General features: G+C 39.8%; 1 protein-coding gene across 3 annotated transcripts in view; it reads right to left on the bottom strand.

Annotated features, from left to right (window-relative positions):
• The window catches only part of EPHA6 (EPH receptor A6), a 365,265-nt gene extending 360,506 nt beyond the window's left edge, over positions 1-4,759 (bottom strand). For all 3 annotated transcript variants that reach the window (XM_077927237.1, XM_028726795.2, XM_028726794.2), the window contains exon 1: positions 3,626-4,759. In XM_077927237.1, the coding sequence (XP_077783363.1) occupies positions 3,626-3,731 (106 nt within the window). In that variant the 5' untranslated portion in view covers positions 3,732-4,759. The remainder of the gene's footprint in view (positions 1-3,625) is intronic.
• Positions 4,760-20,880: the final 16,121 nt, after the last annotated feature.

The raw sequence follows: 20,880 nt of genomic DNA, 5'->3' as shown, positions 1-20,880 counted from the left end.
AGGAACAAACCCAGAAGTACTCCCAAGCTGCACACCACTTTCATTAGAGAAAGTGCAACATCTTCCAGAGAAGGTTGAACCCTATCTATCTGGTCTAGAGAGCTACTCACCAACACTGACTCAGTCTTATCTGGATTAAGTATGGAATAGTATGGAAACAGAAATATCACAGGGTTGATGCATGGATTAGTGATGGCTCACTTTCATGCAGTAAATCCAACTGATGTCAGTGACATCCATTTTAGCCTTGTCACAATTGCCTTTCTCTGGAGTGGGTGGGTGAGTGAGTGGTATAAACAATATCACCATCAGGGTGTCCCACATTTATATAGACACCAGAGGAGCAGTTTGGGGTGAAGTCAAAGAGAGATGGCAATCACACAGCATTTTAGTATCATAAGACCCAGACAAAATATGTGAAGAGATTTGAGCTCTTAGGGTGAAAACCACACACTGTACCAATTTTGCTTAAAGGCTAATCTATAACACAGCATTTATTAGTTAAGTGCAATATAGCAGATACTGTTTAAGAGCAGATAAGGTTATCAGTGTAGTTTAACTGCAATTTTAGTAGAGCATGTAGACAAATAAAATGCTAGGTCAACTAGCTATTTAAGAAGTGGAGGTAGCTGCCAATGCAAGTGTTTATTTTAAAAATTGCCTATTAGTTTGTTGACTACATCTCTGAGTTCTTTTCTGAAAATGGTTTTTTGCTGTGTTGATTTATGCAGATGAAACCAAAGAACAACTAAGGTCAAGGCAACTGACATATACAAAGTTCTGTCTAATGTGTTTTGGAACACACATTTAATTATTATGTTGCTTGGCCTATAGGTAAAATTGGATCAATTCAAATAAGACAAATGGTTTGAGGGGCAGGTGTTGGATGTTGATGGACACAAATAATGAAGGGGTCAAATCATGCAATTTTGTTCTCATAGCACACTACAAAGCACACTACATGGGGGATCATCAGGAGATAATTATGCTCAAGCTCGCAGATGAAGGGATATCGCAACATGGGTTTAAATATTTCCTATATACCCTGAAATAGTGCACATAGTGAATCTGAGGAAATGTATTTGGTTTTTTAACACTCTATACGTTGTTGAAAGTAATAGCACAGAAAATGTAAATTTCAACATTTTTTCTGTTATATTTTAAAAAATATATATCTGGAGAATCTCCTCCCATTTAATAATCAACAATATGCAGGATGCTGTACAGAACACCGGCTGTGCATGGAAGGCTTACAGTTATTAGTTAGTCAAATGCCATAAGGCTCAAAGCAGGAGTCAGTGGTTCTCTTTAATAAAGGTAGGCACAGCAGTAAATTTTGGTCTGTACAGAGGCTGCCAGAGAGCTAAAATACAGTATAGCACGGCTAGTAAAACATTGCTAAATGCATTTTGCATTATGCAAATATGAATGAAGATTAAGATCCACAATTCTAAAATGGTTTTATGATAAGGCATTTAGAATGGTATTTAGGGTGGGCTTGAACATTCATTATGTGTATGATGACAGATGAAGAGTCTTATATTGTTTGTTAATGGTGTATCAGTCAATCCATGTTGGGTTGCATGGACCTGTAAAATTGGATCCTCAGTATGAAAACTGAATTAGTTACTGGCAAAATCGAAGCCTACAACTGGTATCCGAATTGAAAAAACATACTGCACTTCCACACCTTGGCTGTCTATTTTTTTTTAGCTGACAGCAACTTTAGTTACCCAATTATAAATCTCTGGAAATAGTCCTTAAAAGAGAGAGCCTGCCTGCAGCCTTACTTACAGCAGTGCAGATTGATTCTTTCTTTCATCTTACATTATATGTTTCTTTATAGCACTCTCACACGTAGCCCAGTTTTAAAAAAAAAGGCTTTCCCAAAATAACCTTGCTTTGATGATCATCTTTTTGTTTTTTGCCCAATGTCTCCTGCAAGGGTAGAATTCTGTACTCTCAGAAATCAATAGAGATTCATCTGTTGACATTCTGTGGCTTTTCCTGTCATCATGAGTATCCACAGATTGCTAAGTAGTAACGAGATTGGTTGCCATGAGGCTCCCAAAAGAAAGAAAGGTAGGATCCAGAATGGCTCAGATGTTACCTTTTATTAGACCAATTATGCTGCTAGGGCAGAATAGAAAGTGCTCAGAAATCTCCTGAGGAGAGCAGGACCCACCTGAAAGCTTTTCTACTGACTCAGCCAACAGAGGTGGTCACTTTAAAAGATTTAATCTGAAACATTTTGGTTGGTTTTTTTTGTGGGACAGCCAATGCAGTCTACTGGATATAGTGTCTGATATTTTAAATGAATTTCATTTGATAAAAAGTATCAAACCATGAACACATACACTACAGTGTTTGGGTTTTAGGACACCTGGGCTGGACTTGTATAAGGACAAGCAAGACAAAGAATGCAAAAGCATATTGCGCGTTAAAATAATTATATAAAAGATCATGCTAGAGAGGGTGGTAATAGTGAAAGTGCACATGCATGCAAATGGAATAATTAGTTTCAGATGGTCACATCTATAAAAGATACCTTTGCTACAGAAAGCTAAGGTCAGGATCCCACTTTGTAAACTGCTTTAGGTTTTATTACAATCCAGCAGTATACAAATCCTGTGAAACAAATGATAAATAAATAGGATCCAAAAAGACCCATGTGCACAGACTAATGATATGAACTCTCCAAGGTTTCCCTTGCAGTTGCAAGGGCTCGTGCAGATACTGGAGACTATTTTACAGGAACCCCTGACTTTTCAGGGAAGTAAGAGGCTTCTGTGTGAAGATAGGCCTCAGAAGCCTACTGTGTATCTGCAGAAGCAATGCTGATGCCTTCAGAAAACCACCCAAAACAAATGGATACTAAGTTTGTTGTTAGGAAGGTGACCAGGGGGTGGGTGGGTGTGCTTTCATGGCAGTGTGATGAAGGAAAAAGAAAATGAGCAAAAACCCCACAAATGAACCCAGAGGCACTGGCTTTCAGCTTTTTGGTTAGGTTATGCTACTGAAACTGATGCCCTCTGGTTCCCACCCACCCCCGGTTTTCTTAATTACAGTAGTTAAAAAAAATTCCATCCATCTCAGATACCTGTAGGAGAAGCAGTGCTTTTGATCAAGCAGTGGTCTGATCTCATGGTCTTTAACTCACTTGAGTAAAACAAGAGTCATGATGTATATGCAAACTAAAATGGAGAGCTTCGAAGTTTCACTGAGATTTCTAATCAGCAGCACAGCTTCAGATCACTCTTCAGGCTTAGAATAATGGACCCGCCACTGTGGCCAGAGCCTGGGGAGTCCTGCAATTACCACCCCGAGTTCCACTTCCTCTCCACCGTGCACGAGAATGCAAAGGCTTCTTCCCACCCCCACTGTCAGCTACCAAAGTGGGGCAAGTCAATAGACACTCGCTGATGAGAAGCAGCCAAGCTTTTGCCAGCCCATCGCGAGGATCCAATAACCCTTCTATGCCTGTGGGGGCTGCCCTTTCCCCCAGCAAACACCCTGCAGCCCTGTGCTGCTTTTAAAAAAATTATTATTATTATTATTGCACATTCAGTCTTGCCTCCCTCTCCAGCGCATCCCTCTCCCTTCCCACCCAACAGTTTCTCTTTACCTTGATTGCTGGAGACGTGGCTGCAGCCCGCCGGACACGCTGTCAGCAGAGGGAAGACCAGGCTAAATTTCCAAAGGAAGAAGCCCCTCATTTCACTGCTGCCCATGGCTGGTGCTGGAGCCCCTTGTCCTGGCCTCCGGGAGAGGCAGGGGGCTTCAGCTTCTCTTCCTCCTCCAGGCTAATGGGCAATGCCTGAGGCCCCAAGGGGAAGGAGGGTCCAGGCTACCAGGTGCTGCCAAGCCTGAAGAAATCGCATCCACCTGAGTGAGAGGGCGTCCTGAGCCGAGCCAGGCTCCCTCTGAGCAGCAGCAGAGGCCGAGGGACACCGTCGAGTTGGGAAGGCGAAGGGCTTGCGAGCAAGGCGAGGAGCGCACGGCAGGCAAACTTTCCCTGGCTGAGGCGCAGTGTGCGTAAAATCCGTGTGTGTGTGTGTGTATGTGTGCGGAGGGTGGGGGGGATTGCCCAGCCTGGTGGCGCCCACCTGGCTGCCTTCTTGCGTCTCACTTCTCTTTCAGCCTTGCAGCACCATCCCGTTTAGTGGCCGCCAACCCCACAACTGCAACAGCCTCCTGGGGGGCAGCGACATCTTCGCCCCCCTCGCCGAATGCCCGTCCTCCCGGCTGCCCATGAGGGGCAGGCAGCGCCCGGGAGCCAGAATAATTTCCTCCCTTTGGTGGTGGGAAGGTCCCCTCGCCGAGGCGCCTTCTCCGGTCCGCGGCTGGAAGGTGCTGAAACGCTGGACAGCTCCCCGCCTCCGCTCAGCCGTCAAGAAAACTTGCCAGGCGGGATTTCCCAGCCGCCGCCGCCGCCACGGACTCCCCTTGGCTGGGACGGTGGCTCCCTGACGCCAAGCAGTCGCGGATCACACTCAGTTGGGCTGGTTGTCTTCCGCGCGCCTACCGGCATCTCCGCGCCTTCCCATCGCTTGCGGTTTGGGGCTGGACCATTCTCTTCCCCGCCCTGCCCTCCTCCTTTGCTTTTTCGGAGGGTGGTTGTTTTTGAAGCAAATGAGCCCTGGGCAGGGGTGCTAAGCAGAATCAATATTACCTGGCGTCCGAGCCGGCAGGAGGGCTGCTGAGGTTTTCTGGGCACGCCACATTTCAAGCAGCAGCCACCGCTTGCTGCAGAAATCTCTCTCTCCTCCTTCCTCGCCAAAAAAAGAGGGGGGTCACGATAATATTGGATCCTTAAATGGGTGTGTGGGAGGGGAGGGGAGGGAGGAAAGCAAGCAGTAAAAGAAATCGGACTCTTGTTGTGTCACCTCCCCAGTTCTCTGGAGAAGAGGTGAGACCGGTATGTATATGGATGTGTGGGGAAAAGGCAGAGAGGGAAGATGATGCTCTCGCTTAAGCTGAGAAGCTGTGAGCAGCCCGCGGGTCAAATACAGCCTGTTCGGCACTAGAGGGGGTTAGTTGACAAGACAAAAAAAAACTCCGAAAACAAAACACAAAAAGGTCTCTCTATTTTGCTTTTGGAGGGCGGCTGTGGCTAAACTTTAAAATTGCATTAGCTTAAAAGGACACTGGTAATCCTTAGGGCGCAGGTGGCAAGTTGTTATCTCCAGCTTTCTCGCCACTCCCCAACGCAAGTTGCTTTCTTCCTTCGCTATGGAATACTTATTTTCCCTTCTTATTTTCTGCCACTCATAATGCTCAAGGCTAAGGTCACGAGGAAGGTGAGCGATTGGGGGTTGGGTAAGGAAACTGGAGCACTGAATTCAGAAGTTTTAATGTAGGTACATCTCACATCTCACAGCATCGAGGTAAGGATAACTGAGATAACATAAGTGAAGCATTTATTGCATTAGGACGCAGCTGGAGAACTTGTGGCCCCTCCAGATGTTCCTGAACTGCAATTCCCATCAGCCCAAGCCAGTGGCCAGGTGTGATGGGAACTGCAATTCAGTAATATCTGGAGGCCCATGGGTCTGGATTAGGGGAATGCTATATAAATACTGTACAGTGGTGGCACAAAGAGAGCTAAAACGTCTTGGGGGGAAAAGGGGGGGGGAGGGGATTACAATAAGACTGTGAGGCAAAGGGAAGCTGAGTGGTGTAATGACGTGAGAATGGAATGCCTGCGCCAAGATCAACTGCCCTGAAGTACAGTTGTGTGTTTTCAGCCACTTGAGAGGAGCATGCACAGGCGCTGTGCCCGCCCCGGATCTGGCAGCAGCTGAATGCCACTTGATCAGCGCTGATCAGCTGTTTGGCAAGATGAAAATTGGGGGTGGAGGGAGCTCTGGCCAAGGCGAGACACAGGGCTTAGCTGCTACAAGTGGGGAGAACAGAGGAGAGGCTGGTATTGAGGGTACTGGTAGCAGCCCAGCTTTTTGCCTGGGTCAAAGCTTTTGTGTTGCCTGACCTCAGTGAGTGTGTCTGCAACAGCTGCAACCTCAGAGGCAGTAGGCTGATCTGCCAAGAAGGAGGGGCAGGAGGAAAAGGCAACCCCCTAGCTAAGTTCCTTGGTGGGGGTGAGGGGAAGAGGACCCCCATAGTCTGGTGCCAGGGAAGGGATGGAGAGGGCCAGGCAAGGGAAGAGGCACCTGAGATGCTAGCCAGCTGTGTGGGATCCAGGACGGTTACAAGTTCTGTGTCTCACCAACTCCCTGTGAGGAGATGGAGGGCAGGGCTACCCTGCCTCAAGGAAAGCTGACAGGAATCTCAAGTTGAGATGTTGAGGATGGGGGCAAAATGGGGTTGGCAGTAAGAAAGGATCTGGGGGAGAAAGGGCAGCCTATGCTATATCCACTGATTTTTACTGAAAAAACGGGTGGGGAATGTGAAGGGAGAAGGAGGGCACCACTGATTCAGCCAAGGAGGAACAACCTGGGAGCCCGAGTAAATGAGGAGCCTACCTGGGACAGTGCTTGGGTGATGGACTGGTCTCAGTCAAAGCAGCATGTAGAAGCTCACTTCCCTGAGGGTACATCAATACCCCGAAATACCCTCTGCTTGGAGCTAGGGTGCAGGGAGTCCCTAGTGAAGGTAACTAAGGGAGGGGGAGCACAAAGAGAACCCATCCCATGATGTAACAGGTGGATGAAAAAAGTGCACAAGAGCATCACTCTTCAGTGCTTCTCCTATACCTTTGTTTGAGATGCTTTAATGTGTACCTTTTGGGACGCAGGTGGTGCTGTGGTCTAAACCACTGAGCCTCTTGGGCTTGCAGATCAGAAGGTCAGGATTTACCTTTTTTTAATGTGTACCTTTGTCCAGATGCCTATAACTTCCCATTTACCCCGTTGACATGGAATGATAACACAGGACTCCCTAATCAGAAGCATAATTTCATTTTCACACATTTTAAAAAATAAATAAATTATCAGAATTTTGGAACTATTTGAACTCAGGAAGATGCTTCATAATCAGTATTGTTGTCTTCTCTGGCTTGGTTCTCTGAGGTCTCAAGCAGAAGCTTTCCTTGTCTAGCTACTTGCAAACATTGTCCTTGTAGAGGCCAGGTGCTGAACCAGGAATCTTCTGCATTCAGATCTGCAAGCGTTTGAACTACTGTCTTATGGTAATGCCCTTATATCTTGGAAAATATAGGAACATTGCAGTGAAAGAATGGAGGCCTCCCATTCCACAAATACTATCAGCATAATATTCATAGTCATACTTCCAGTGTGACCATGTCTGCCACAAAAGTGGACCCATGAACCACACTGAGAAAGTTGATTATATTATCTAAGTTGTACTTGGCTGAACTTTAAAAAACAAACATGTAAAAAGGTATTTTTTTTTTAATACCACAGATAACATCCCAACCCTTTTATGTATTTCTGTGTGTATGTTCGCGTACTGTGTCATAGGCTGTGGGAAAAGTGACTGACAATATAACGGGGAAAATCACAGGGGAAAAAGAATATTGCTTCCACTACCAAGCCGAGTAAAGGCTGAACTCCAAATAACCTTGAACTCTTCAAGACACAGGAAGCAGTTACACAACAGAACACTGGAAAGAGCTAACAGTACATCTTAGGTGCATGTTTTGTTGGTGAATTTCTTATTAATTGTTCTTTATCATAGTTTGAAAAATTGATTCTAGAGAAACATACTAATATTTATATTTCCATTAATTCTTTTAGGCTAATTTTCTTTAAGCTTAGAGTTAATTATAATCATTATGTGCATCCTATAAAAATCATAATCACCCTGAAAAACCTTCAGAATGTAATAGCTAGTGGGGGAGAAGGATTTATATTATCACCTCCATAGAAGGGGGTGGCTCACATTCAGTATTTTTTGTGATTAGAAAAACCAGAATGCAGATTTTCCAATTACAAATGTAAATCAGGTATGGATGTTTCACATTATCTATCTATCTATCTATCTATCTATCTATCTATCTATCTATCTATCTATCATCTATCTATCTATCTATCTATCTGACATCTCCAGAATCAGAATAGAATTTGGCACACTGTTTACCAACAATAACAAAGAACTTCCCTGAACAGTTTGAATATTATTTTAGCATGACATTCTATAGAGAACTACAATTTATACTGTAAAATCATTTATTCCATTAGGGCAGAATCAAAGGGAAAGCTTTCATCAGACAGACCTGCTCTTGGCAGACATGCACAAAAGTGTGTGTGTGTGTGTGTGTGTGTGTGTGTGTATTAAAAATATTCTTTTGATGTTAATTAACTGTCCTCAGAGCTGAGAGGAGGTATCCAACTGTCCTATTGTTTAATTGATTCTCTCTTGCTTTTTAAAACATATAGAAATATAGACAACGAAAAATTTGCCAACCAACACACATTGATGGCATGCTTATAAACCATTTATTAGTCAAGAAACTACAGAGGAAGCAGCTGTGAAGCATACTTTGTCTGCAGTTTTCTGTAGGCGCCTTGTCTAGATCTGGAGGGAAGACAATCTCTCTCTCTTTTTTAATTCTCTGCCATACTGCATAGATCAAAATTCTGTGTGGTTGTCTTGTAAGTCATTCTTCAGGATGCAATGTGCAGTGAGATTACTTGGAAGTTTGACACTATCCCAGGTATTAAAAGGACACTGTGATCCAAACTTTACTGTGCTGTTTAAAGATTGTGTATGTTTTAGGCAACAGAAATAGATTGTTTTATTTTATATATATTTTTAAAAGGATTCTGAAAGAGATGGTATGCTGTGGTTGTAAAAAATCTATTTAACTGAGAGAAGATTAAAAAAGCTAACAACCCATTGTTAGCTGATGGTTTATTTTAATAAGTCACCGTAGTTTTAGTTCATGTTTTTCCTGTTCCTAAATGTATTATTCTAAGTCACCCTATGTTAGAATTTAGGGTTGCAGCCATAATTTGGGATAAATGGTTCATATCTATGCAGACTGACTTCCCAGTATAGAGTTACAGTCTAGGTCTACTGTTCATTTCATAGATCAATTCGTTATCCCACTTCTACTGCATCTTAATCCAATGCTACAGTTATTTCCACCAGTCACTTGAAGTGGTCTTGTATAGTGATTTTAAGACAAGGGTGCCATTCAGTATTTCATAGACCAAGCAAATGATAGGTGATTGATTATTTACAAAATTGGTGCAGAAGGGAAGAAGGCTGATTATTTAGCTCAAGCTCAGCCTTCATAAAATACAATCAAAGCCCTGTGTGCTATTCATTTGTTAAGACTGCAATCCTGTACCCACTTACTTTGGAGTAAGCCCTGCTGAACTTCATGAGACTTAATTTGGAGTAGACATGCATAGGCTTGAAATGCAAAGAGTTCAATTATATTAGTAATTTTCAGAGTTCATGTTTTAGGAAGGAAAGTGAGTAATAGTTCATCAGGAATCAAAAAAAGCATTCAGCAGAAAGGTCATGTATAATGTTTGAAGCATGTGAAGGAAATAAAACACATAGCAGTACACAATCAAAGAGAATAAGAGATGTTAAAGATGAAATAGATTTCTGCTACAAAGTTATATAAAATATGCTCTTCTTTGTTGGAAATACTGCTGGAAAAATGTGGTTTTAAATTGATATTATCAGCTGTTGAGACTTCACTTTTCAAAAACATAGAATAAAAAACAAATTAAACAATGGTATCTTTAATTTTATTGTGATTTTGTTAGTCAGCCTTATATCCAATGACATTCAAAATCATATGGAGAAATTCAAAATATTTTTACAGAATAATATGGGGAAATTATATCACACAATGCAGTTAAAATTTTGTGCTCTGATATAATTTACAGTCTGGTATAATTCCAACATTTACTCACTGTCAGTGGCTAGCAGCTTTTTTCTAGCAAATTTTTGCAAATTTTGTTATTGACTTGTGCTGTAGATATAGCAAAGAATGCAATAACAGATGTTTACCTTTGTGTCCTGCCAACACATTATTTCTGGCTTGATGCCAGGGATGCAAAACTATTTTCTCCTACCAACTACCTCCATTTTAAAAATGTGTATATACATTCTCTGTTAATGGAACTTTAAACTGCACTGCTAAGGCGAATTGCCAACATTTTTGAGTATACCAATCTGATTTTCTTTGATATTGGTTCTAATTCCAGTAGACACCTGCTAAGTTTTATAGTTTCATATCTGAACTTCAGCACCTGTTCATACATGCCTGCAATTCATCTTTATATAAGTTGAAGTTCAACACCTGGCCCTAGAAAAAATGCTAATTCTCAACCTTACAGGGTGTGATGATAATGAGGATGGTCTAATCAGCGTACATAGCATTTTAGAGAGTAAAAAAAACAAAAAATAAAATAAAATATGGTGCTATGCGGGTTTGTAAAGCTGATATGTCTACAAGTTATTGAGCTTTCAGCCAGTATTTCATTTGGTTCTATTCTGGATCTTAATCTAATTTTAACAAGGCATTGGCTTGTTAGGTTGCCACAAAGGTTTAGTTATCTGTGGATATAATCTTTCATTAACTGAATGGTTGTATGTTTTCTGGATTAAGCAGTGCTAAAGTCAGGAGATATGATATGTTTTCGGGGGGGGGGGAGTGCATGTGTACCACACACACACACACACACACACACACACACACACACACTTGCAGTCCTACAAACCCTCATCTGGGAGGAAACCCCATTGAACACTGTAGGGCTGGGATGCCATTGGGAATCAAGGACTGCACCCACATAAAAGTTGCAGATAGATGGTAGAAGGACCCTGAGTGAAGATCTCTCAGGGTGAGACACTGGGAGAGGAGAGGAAAGTTCTCAGGTGATAGCTGGAAGAGTCTGCCATTTTCTGTGGTGAGCTGGGATTATGTCCTACCTTTGGATAGAAAGAAAATTCTGTGAGCACTATTTTTGTATTTTAGAAACCCTGATGCTGATTTTCTCCTTCCCATTTTATGCTGTTGCTCTTATGAGAATCTGTATTTTATTATGTATTTCTTATTCTAATTGCATTTATATAACTGTTTTGATTTTTATATTGCATAGCTATTAATTTCTGAATTGACGTTTGTGTTTTGTGTTGTAAACTATTTCAGTGATGACTATAATTATAATAATAATAATAATAATAATAAACATTGTTACAAGAACACAGTTTTTTTAAATCAATAAAAAAGCATGAACAATAAAATCATTCACACAATCACGGCTATAATACCTAACAAACTCAAGGTTCAAAACAGTTTAACTGTGGCTATATAAGCTGGAGAAAACAAGCTGATCTTCACTAAGTTCTGAAACCCCATCAATTTTGTGACCATCTGTGCTTCTGAGGGAAAAGAGTTTCACAGTCAGAGCACAACCACAGAGAAGGACCTATTCTGGGTTCCTGCACAAAACCCTTGGTGGAACCACAAGCAGGAGCTACTCTGCCACTCTTAATAGGATATTCTGTGAACTGCCCTAAGACCTCCAGTTATAGGGCAGTATATAAATTCAATCAATCAATCAATCAATCAATCAATCAATCAATAAAACAAGCCTGGGCTGCCTGATAGAAGGAAAGGCACTCCACTAAGCACCCTTGTCTGAATTTATTCAGGGCTCCATATGTCACCATCAACACCTTTGCTGTTGTAAAATTTGCCAGTTCTACTCAGGTATGAGCCTTCTTAATAGTGTGATGCCTTGCTGAGGAAACATGGGATGGGGCTTTAAGATACAGACATGATCAGATAAATCTCATTACAAATCCCAGCCCTTGACATGACAGCACTGTAAGTTTAGAACAAATGCAAATTGCTACTATATATTCCACTTCTACATGTTCTACTTCATTTCACAATACCTTCACTATGAGAAATAATGGGCAAATTTCATGGTTTTGAAATAAAAGCGTTTGGCTACTGATTGACTGTCAGGACCTAATATGGTATCTACTTAAAGATTTTAATTGTTTGGTTTTTTTTTTAGGTTTCTTTTACTTTTTCTCTCCTACGTCCCATCTCAGTACAGGTGCCTTGCAGATGAAAATGAGAAAACACTGAGGTTGTAAACCACAGCACAGTACAAATAACAAGAAATGCAAACAACTCTACTTATTACCGAGACGTATATCTTTGCCCTTATCCATAATGAAGAAAGTGCTTCAGGCTGAAGAGCAGACACGGTTATCGTCACCACAGATGAATGTTCTGTTTGAACAATAACTCTGGCTTTTGTTGTGCCTGTATTATCTTTCTGTTTGGCATGATGTGGCATGTATGATTCTATGCACTATGCTAAGATTGCTTGTAGTAAAAGCAAGCGATTCATCCCACAGGACACTATGCTAATGTGGGGCATGATTTCAATTCCTTGCACAGAGAACATGTCCGATCTTGGCTGAAAATCGTTTTCGCTTTTACTATACACAAATTCCACTGTTCATGCTCAAGCATCTGCAACCACAGCACCCAAATGGAAACCAAGGCATGTCCTGTGACCCAGGCAAAATGCAAATATTCTATTATATTTGTTTATTACGATAATGTGTAGTCTACCATCCTATTAAATTCCCTGGGCAACTAGCAATACAAAATCAATGCTAGAATGAAAACATTTAAGAAACACAAAAACTCTATATACTGAAAACAGCTGGATCCAGAATCTAAACTGAGCAGTGTCAGAATCTCATGGAGATAAAACAACATAGGCAATTAAAAATAAAGCTCTTCACCAGGTGCCAAAATGCATCTAGGAGTATGCTGGGTTTGGTTTTTTTGTCTCAGCTGGAGACAATATCAGGGCTCCTGGCACTTGCTTCTTTTTGAGGTATTATAAGCACTCAAGGTCCTGAAATGTCTATCATCTGCTGTATTAGGTTTTTGTTAAATTCTTCTACATACAAAGTGTCAAAACACTTTAGCCTTTCCTTCTTTGCCCTCCCTTGAGCATTTTGGTTGTTCCTTTCCTTTTTTAGCTGCTTTTAAGATGAGGAAACTAGAATTGTAGACTGTAATCAACAGCACAATATTTGGCAATTAGTGGCATAGAATAATTCATGGCTTGCACCATATTTACATTTTTTTTTCCTGTCTGGAAGCACTTTGAAAATATTTCACAGTGCAATCCTGTGCATATTTATTGAGAAGTAAGTTCCACTGGAGCTTGCTCCCAGGTAAGTGTGCATAGGATTGCATACCCTCCTACATTTCTCCAATGAAAATAGGGACGTCTATTCCATAACAACAACAACAACAACAACAACAATTCTATTATTTATACCCCACCCATCTGGCTGGGTTGCCTAGGCAGCTTCCAGCATATATAATAACATAATAGAACATTAAACATTAAAAAAAGTTCCCTGTGCACAGCTCAGAGGTCTTCTAAACATTGTATAGTATAGTTACTAATCTCCTTGGCTCAGGGGTCACATACCCTCCAATGAAAAGAGGGACATCCTATCACACCCTCTAATATATCTCCTAAGAAAATGGGGAAGGAGAAGTGGGACATTCTGGAATCAAATCAGAAACCGGGACAGCTTCTGTAAATCTGGGACGGTCCCTGGAAAATAATGACACTTGGAGGGTCTGAGATAGTTCTGTTGTCAATACATGTTCTGGGTTGTAATCAAGTAACCATTGATTTAGTTTAAAAAGTATGTATGTTTCCAAAGATTTTCAACACAAACATGGAGACAGTGTTTCTTTTAAATGCACCAGTTTAAAAATAATGGCAGGGGTGCTTCAGTTGTTCACAGTATCTATGATACAGACGTGGCTGAGAGCATCGCTTCCTTTGAACTCCATGTTCCCTTTGTGACAGGAAATTCTCATAAAACATAAAAAAGAGACTTTACTACAAACATTCCCAATTAAAATAAATAAATAAATCCACGATGACACTTGGATTAATTAACTTCACCACTTCATTAAGCCTCAGCATCTCTAATGCTTTACATACTGTAGGCTGCTTAGACGATAAATAAGAGTGGAGAATAAGTGTAGGGACAAAGTCACATCATTGGTCCTTCAAAGTTAGTATTGTCCCCACTGATTGGTAGCAGTTTTCTATCATTTCAGTCAGAAGTCCAGCCCCATCTGGAGATGTCAAGGAATGAACCGGAGTCATTCTGCATGCAAATTATCACTCCGTCACTGAGCTAAGGACTTCCTCCATATGGAATTTAAAGCAGCAGCAGTAACACTACTGTCACTGCTGTTGCTGCTATTAAATACTTTGATCATGAGCATCTCATCATAATCCCCCCCCCCCAGCTGATTTCTCCCTCTCCCTCCCCCTCTTTAGGACACATGCAATTTAACAGTAATTTTAAAATACAAATGCAGAGAAGGTGAATGGTTATTTTTACCAGAGGTCCACACAAGATACGGCATTATCTCAGAATGCAAAAAATAAATAAAACTGGGGACCTTCAAACTCTTTTGCAGCCACCATCCTTCTGTCAGGGAGTTTGGTGCTTCCTTGCTTGCAGAGTTTCTCAGCATTTGCCTCAGATCAGACCCTGGAGAGTCACCACTAGGGTCTTGCTTACAGATTGTTTGCAGCCTGCATTTAAGTTGGTGGCTTCTCTGTCTAATCCTGGCAGTGTTTGGAGGGCATTTGAACAATGTGGAGAAGGATTTAAACTAGCAACTTGCTAAATGCATGGCTGATTCCATTCACTAGCATTTAGCATGGATAATGTACTATATAACACAGCTGAGGAACTACAGGAAAAGCCTGCAGAACCTCCATCTGGCTTTGACTTCTCATCCAGAGATTTCACTCAGCTTAATGCCAATTTGCTCCACAATTCTTACCTTGATTATTCTTACAACAGCCCTGTGCTGTAGGTTAAGTGAAATATAGTGACTTGCCCTGGAATAAATATGACGGTGCGGTGTTCTTGCATTGATTCCATTCCTTTCAGTGGGAGCATTCAAGAGAATCTCCCAGTGGATTCTTCACTCAAATTTTGACATGAATACTCATGTAAAACAAATTAAATCTGCAGTCTTAATATTAATGTCAAGAAATTGTCTGTGCATGTGCCTGTCCTGACATAAATAGGAAAGCCTCTGACTGTGGAACACACACCGTGTTCATGATAGGAACTTTTGATTGGTGACAGTCTCTGACTGTGTAACTCACTCCACATTTCTTAAGAAGTAGATCCTACTGAGTACAATACAACTTACTTTTGGGTGTTTTTTTTTTAAATAAAGAAAATAGCTTCTGTAATTTCTTAACTTTTTGACAAGTGTTACTTCAAACTGAGCAAGCTTCCTGGCCATTATTTTAAAGCCTCTATTCTCTTCTTTCCTATTGGTTTGTCATCCAGTAATATTTTGCAATAATTTTTATTTGTAATATTTTTTAATAATTATTATTACAAATTAGTTCAACTAATTTGAATTTGTGGCCTTTGCCTAAGCAATATGGCATCAAATATTTAAAAGTGCTTACCATATGTAACATTTATCCCTTCATGTAACTGCTAATAAAATGGACAAAATCTTGGAGTAAAAATGGAAATGAACATACTCTGGAATTTCCATAAAAATTGTTTAATGAAACTATTCCAGAATTGCAATAGTGACTGGCAAATAAATAATTTGAATTGTAGCTTAATATTTTATTCAGGGTTTAAAATTTCAAGAAAATCAGGATTAAATGCCAGAAAGAAACAATGATGGTGTGGTAGAAGTCACCTTAAAGGCAAGAATTTTCTCTTATATTGGTAAGAATAGGAAAACATTTTCCCCAATCTTAAATTTTACAGTAAATATTGCAATATACAGTAATTGGAATCCATTTTTCTTCTAATTTGACCAATACATTTTATATTTTTTTCCTATTTTTCACAATTACTCAAAACATTATGCATAAGTTTTTTTTGCAAGCTCCTTTATCTTCTTCATCCAAATAAGTTATCAGTATAAAAAATGGATCTAATTCCAATATTAAACCGTTTATTTAAACAATTGCCTTCACTTTGGGGGAGTCAGTAGGATTGGCTACTATAACAATTTCACTATAATTAAATAAGAAGAAAATTCTGCCTGATCAACTTAAATCTGTCAGTGTTAATTTTATTTTTTAAATTTATTATACTTATTTGTCACCACAATCGTTTAAATTTCAAAGTGACTTACAAGTTAAAAAAATAGTTTGTTCAATGATACAGCAATTTATCTTTCCCCAAACATAAAGTTAATGAAAAATGTCTGATTGACCTTGCAATCCCATGCATCCATACTTGGAAGTAAGTCACATTGTTTCATTGGGGCTTACTCCCTAGTAAGTGTGCAGGTTGTGGTATCCTATTTTCTTCCAACTCTTATAATAGATTGATTAGCCAAACTCTATTGTCCCTAAACTATTTAAGTAAATAATTTCCAATACTAAATTCAAAACTAATTTATAAACCCCACAAGGTAGTGCATAGCTTATTACATTATTTACCACTGATTATCAGATTCATTTGTGCATCTGTTTCTTGTAAAATGTCAAGTGCAATCCTATACATATTTACTGAGAGTAAGCCCCATAGAGCTCAGTGAGGCTTACTCCCAGGTAAGTGTGTATATGATTGCAGCCAAAATGTCTTACCCAAAAGTATTAGAATCAGATGATGTCCAACTTTGTAATCTTTGCCTAATTTAACCTTGTATAAAAGCTATGATTAAATTTACAAATACTGAAAAGTTATCTGCCATGGAGATTAAATTTCAGATTCCACGAATTTGTTTTTGCAGAAGTAACCACCATAGAGTAATCAAAAATTTCAAAAGTACGGGGTCCATGGCTTGGCTTTTGAAAAAAGAGGGGGTCATCAATAATTAGCTAATTGGGAACCACTAATTTAGACAATTTATTGTACTGAATAGTTGTGCAGTAGAAAGGATTTCATTTCAGCAGGAGCAGCTTGTCACACAAGCTAGAACTGCTGGCATTGGTTCTTCACAACTGTTAAAAGTGCAGAAGATGTTCTCTTTTTCAGCTAGCCACCATATCTGTCAGGGTGCTGCTTAAAACCTGTTGATAAAACCAATGAATGTGCCAACATGTGTGTAAAGCCATAATCAAGGTTAAATTCAACAGACAACACAACAAATCACCAAGCTGTGTAAATGATGCCTTGTTTAGTTATCAGTTGCCACATGGACAACAGCTTCCACATTTGTATGGGCCTCAGATTGCTCAGAGAACACCATTTGTTGTTTCTAAATTGAAATTGCGTGATACAACACCTTTAGGCACCAGGCAAAAATATTCCTCTTCAATCAGGCCTTTGGCTGACTGACATCTGATGCCATTTTAAATGTGTTGGGGGGGGGGGTTATTGATTTGCTATTCTTATTTTTATTTTGTATTTTGTGGTTTTTATCTTGTATTTTTATGCAGGGAAGGTCACATGTTGCTCTATTCTTTTTAAATAAACAAAAATAAAACCACAATTGCCATTTTTGGTGAATTTTTGAAAAGCTGCAGTATCAGAGAAGATTGTAATGATTGTAGATTGTAATGGTGGTAGATTGGACTCGAGAAGTCAACACATCTTCGGGGCATAATAACAGAAACTGTATCGAGCCTTGATGAAGCATGGAATGATACAAAAATATTACGACAATTTCATCTCTATAGTTTTGATAGCTAAAGTGCATTTAGGTACATACAGATGTGGGAAAGCTAATGCCCAAAGTGTGCTACTGATAACTTTGATAACGCAGGAGGCTTTGAAAAATCACGCAAGGAAGTGGACACCATCAACTTAAATGGAGCAAGCAGCAAAATGACTTCATGCTCCTGTGCCATGCTCCACTAATATGGTAAAGCTGGTTGCACTACAGTACAATATATGGACTAGGATTCAGTTCACAGCTACTCAGTGTTTAATGGATAGTCCTGGCACGATGATTTCTCTAATTGTCAGCCTTTCACCTCTAAAATGCAATTAATAACCTGCTTGACAGGGGAGAGAAAGGCTGAGATAAGAGAAGTATTGTTACATGCCCTGAGCTATAGAGATAGATTTGGCTAAAAATAAATACTAATCCTTTCCATTTCCAATATGCTACCAACGTAGCGATATACATTCAGCAGTTTCTTCTGAATGGATTGAATTTTGTCGCATAACCACAGCTAAACCCCATGAGAAAATCTGTCCTTTCATTTTCCTTCTGTTTAAAACTTTTGCTTCTACCGTGCAAATGTTTGATGAACTCATCTTGAAGACAGCAGTGAGTCATCTCATGTAAGTGCTACATTTCAGCCTAATAAGCCTTCTTATTGGGATCGGAATATTGCTCCTTTTTGCGGAACAGTTTGATCTACAGCATTCACAAATAGGACCACAAATCTACCTGTGAAACAAGTGTGAGTTGAGTGGCTTTTTTAGTTTTTGCTTTTTAAAAAGAAAGTTTAATCATGCAGAAATATACCAGTTATAATCTGTAAGCTAATCAAACTATTGTAGTCAGAGTCTCACAGCATGCAGCTACCTTTTTTTCTCAGAGAAATGAGAATGGTATTGATATTTTGAGCGATATAATTCCTTCCTTCCAGATGCTCAACTGCATGAATTCATGTGATGATACTTGCAGGTCTTACCCAAAGTAATTACAGGATCAACAACCCTTCAGGACGTATAGCACAGTTACAGCAGAAAAGAAAATTGCATTATCTTCCACGGTCTTAAAATGATGCCAGAAAAACAATGGATCAGGGTAAGAGGTACAGGATAAGGGGAATCAGGGTTCTTGCACATACAAGTAATCATTTCACATTTAATGGCTCACCCATCCAGCTTGAAATATATGCCAGGATATACATGGAAATGATATTTGATAGAACACCATACAACAGATTTTGTGGCCATTATGTTTAAGACACTGAAAGTGGCCACTTCAATGCACATTATTCCGTTTAGGGAAGTTTTTAATGACTGATGTTTTAATGTTTTTTTTTTTTAAATATTTTGTTGGAAGCTGCCTAGAGTGGCTGGGGAAACCCAGCCAGATGGGCAGGGTATAAACAATAAATTATTATTATTATTAACCTTTAACTTAGGGGTTGAGAGCCTGCAGACCTCCAGATGTCCACTAACCCAAGCCAAGGGTGCTCCAAAACTTTGGAGTCCTACAAAATTTGGAAGGCAGCAGGTTCCCCATCCTCACTCTGCTACAATTCGGATACAGAATGGGATGGAAGTCTTAAATAACTGCAGTGAAGTCCCTCCCATGGGGTGGGTGGAATTTGTAATATTTGGCAATGGAGGGCGAAAGTGCTCCGTGCACTTACGGAGCATGAGAGATCAAAACTGGTTGCAGTGTTCTTAATCAAATTTAGAACCTTTCCCCCCTCCATATAGAACAGACTCATGTGACAGGCATTCCAGCAGGAAATATTTCAGACATTATCTCTTACTCTGACTGATGTATGCTCTTGTGTGCTCACAAAACTATTCAGGTTATAACATTTTGTACCCAGGATTATAATAAGTTACTTGTAATGAATATGTATATTTGCTCATGTTTAGTTGAAAATATTTTCAAGAAATAATAATAATAATAATAATAATAATAATAATAATAATAATAATATGGGTGGCTTCCAGCATATATAAAACTATTGTAAAACATTGAACCTTAAAAAGCTTCCCTATACAGTATGGAACTCAAGAGTGTGAAACAAAACTGCAGTCTTCAGTTTCATACAGGACACCACTAGAGGGACTTGTACAGCCAAGAGTCTCTTGCATGAGCCTCTGAAAGGCACATGCAGCAAATAAATTATTATTAACAGACAATGGACAAATTGTGCATTTCTATTTTAGGTTGTAAATTTCATAAGAAGAACGAAAGGCATGTTATTTCTCATTTAACGAGTGTGTACCCATTTAACTATACGGTCCTGTAAAATGTAATTATAATGGAATATATATTTGCACATTTATACATTTGTTCAGCTTTGTGTTTTGTTTCCTTTCAGTGCCATTGAACAACAGTGGCATAAATCTTAGCCTCATTGCTAAATTTAGCAGGAAGCTCTGTAATCACTGAGAATGTATGACTCTGTGAATGACAAAAGGACAGGGGAAATAATTTGCATGGATAACAAATGAATGAGGGGTTGGTTTATTTGACAAGACCAAAGGTCACAATAAATCACTGTAAAGTACGGTAAGTACATAGCAACAAGATCATAAAAGGATTAAATTATGCAGCACAATCATCATAAAATCTGTTATCAACATCCTTCATGTACATTTGTTGATGTTTTTGCTGTAGCCATTGGCCAAAATGGGCATTGAGCAACATATCTAGTTTAATACCCTAAATAATTTTCAACTTACCATTTCTCCTCATTTAAAGATCATTTCTGATCTTATCATTTGACTCTGAGGTTGAATCCAATGGTGGTTTTACACTAGGATTGTAGTAAGTAAGGGGCAATCAGCAAAAATCACTTGTCTTGCCACGCACAAGCAGAACTCCTTTCCTGCTAGCACAAAGGTGGGAGAAGATTAAGTTGCATATAATGACCCAGCAGATGACCAGGAAGAGATGACCAGCTAGCAGTGGGGATAAAATCTCTTAACCTCCTCTGAATACTTGCTGGGTTGTTCAGATCTAGAACATGCTCACTTAGCATGTCATGGTTTGAGCAACGAGGTAGCACTCTTAGAAACAGTTTCTTAGCATGCTCCGCTTCATCTCATAATCGCCGGCCCAGTCTGAATCAGAACTGAGGGAATTTACTCATCCTTATCTTTAAGTGCACTTTCATTACAAAGGAAACATGGACTCGTGGGCATTTAGTTTTGCCTACATTATATGAATATCAGCAGCATCATGGGAAGGAGGTTTCCAGCTTACCCCCCCCCCCC

Source organism: Podarcis muralis, chromosome 4 (assembly GCF_964188315.1).
Source record: "Podarcis muralis chromosome 4, rPodMur119.hap1.1, whole genome shotgun sequence".
Taxonomy (NCBI): Eukaryota; Metazoa; Chordata; class Lepidosauria; order Squamata; family Lacertidae; genus Podarcis; species Podarcis muralis.
The sequence above is the reverse complement of the archived record's forward strand: the minus strand, read 5'-3'. Positions and strand labels throughout refer to the sequence as shown.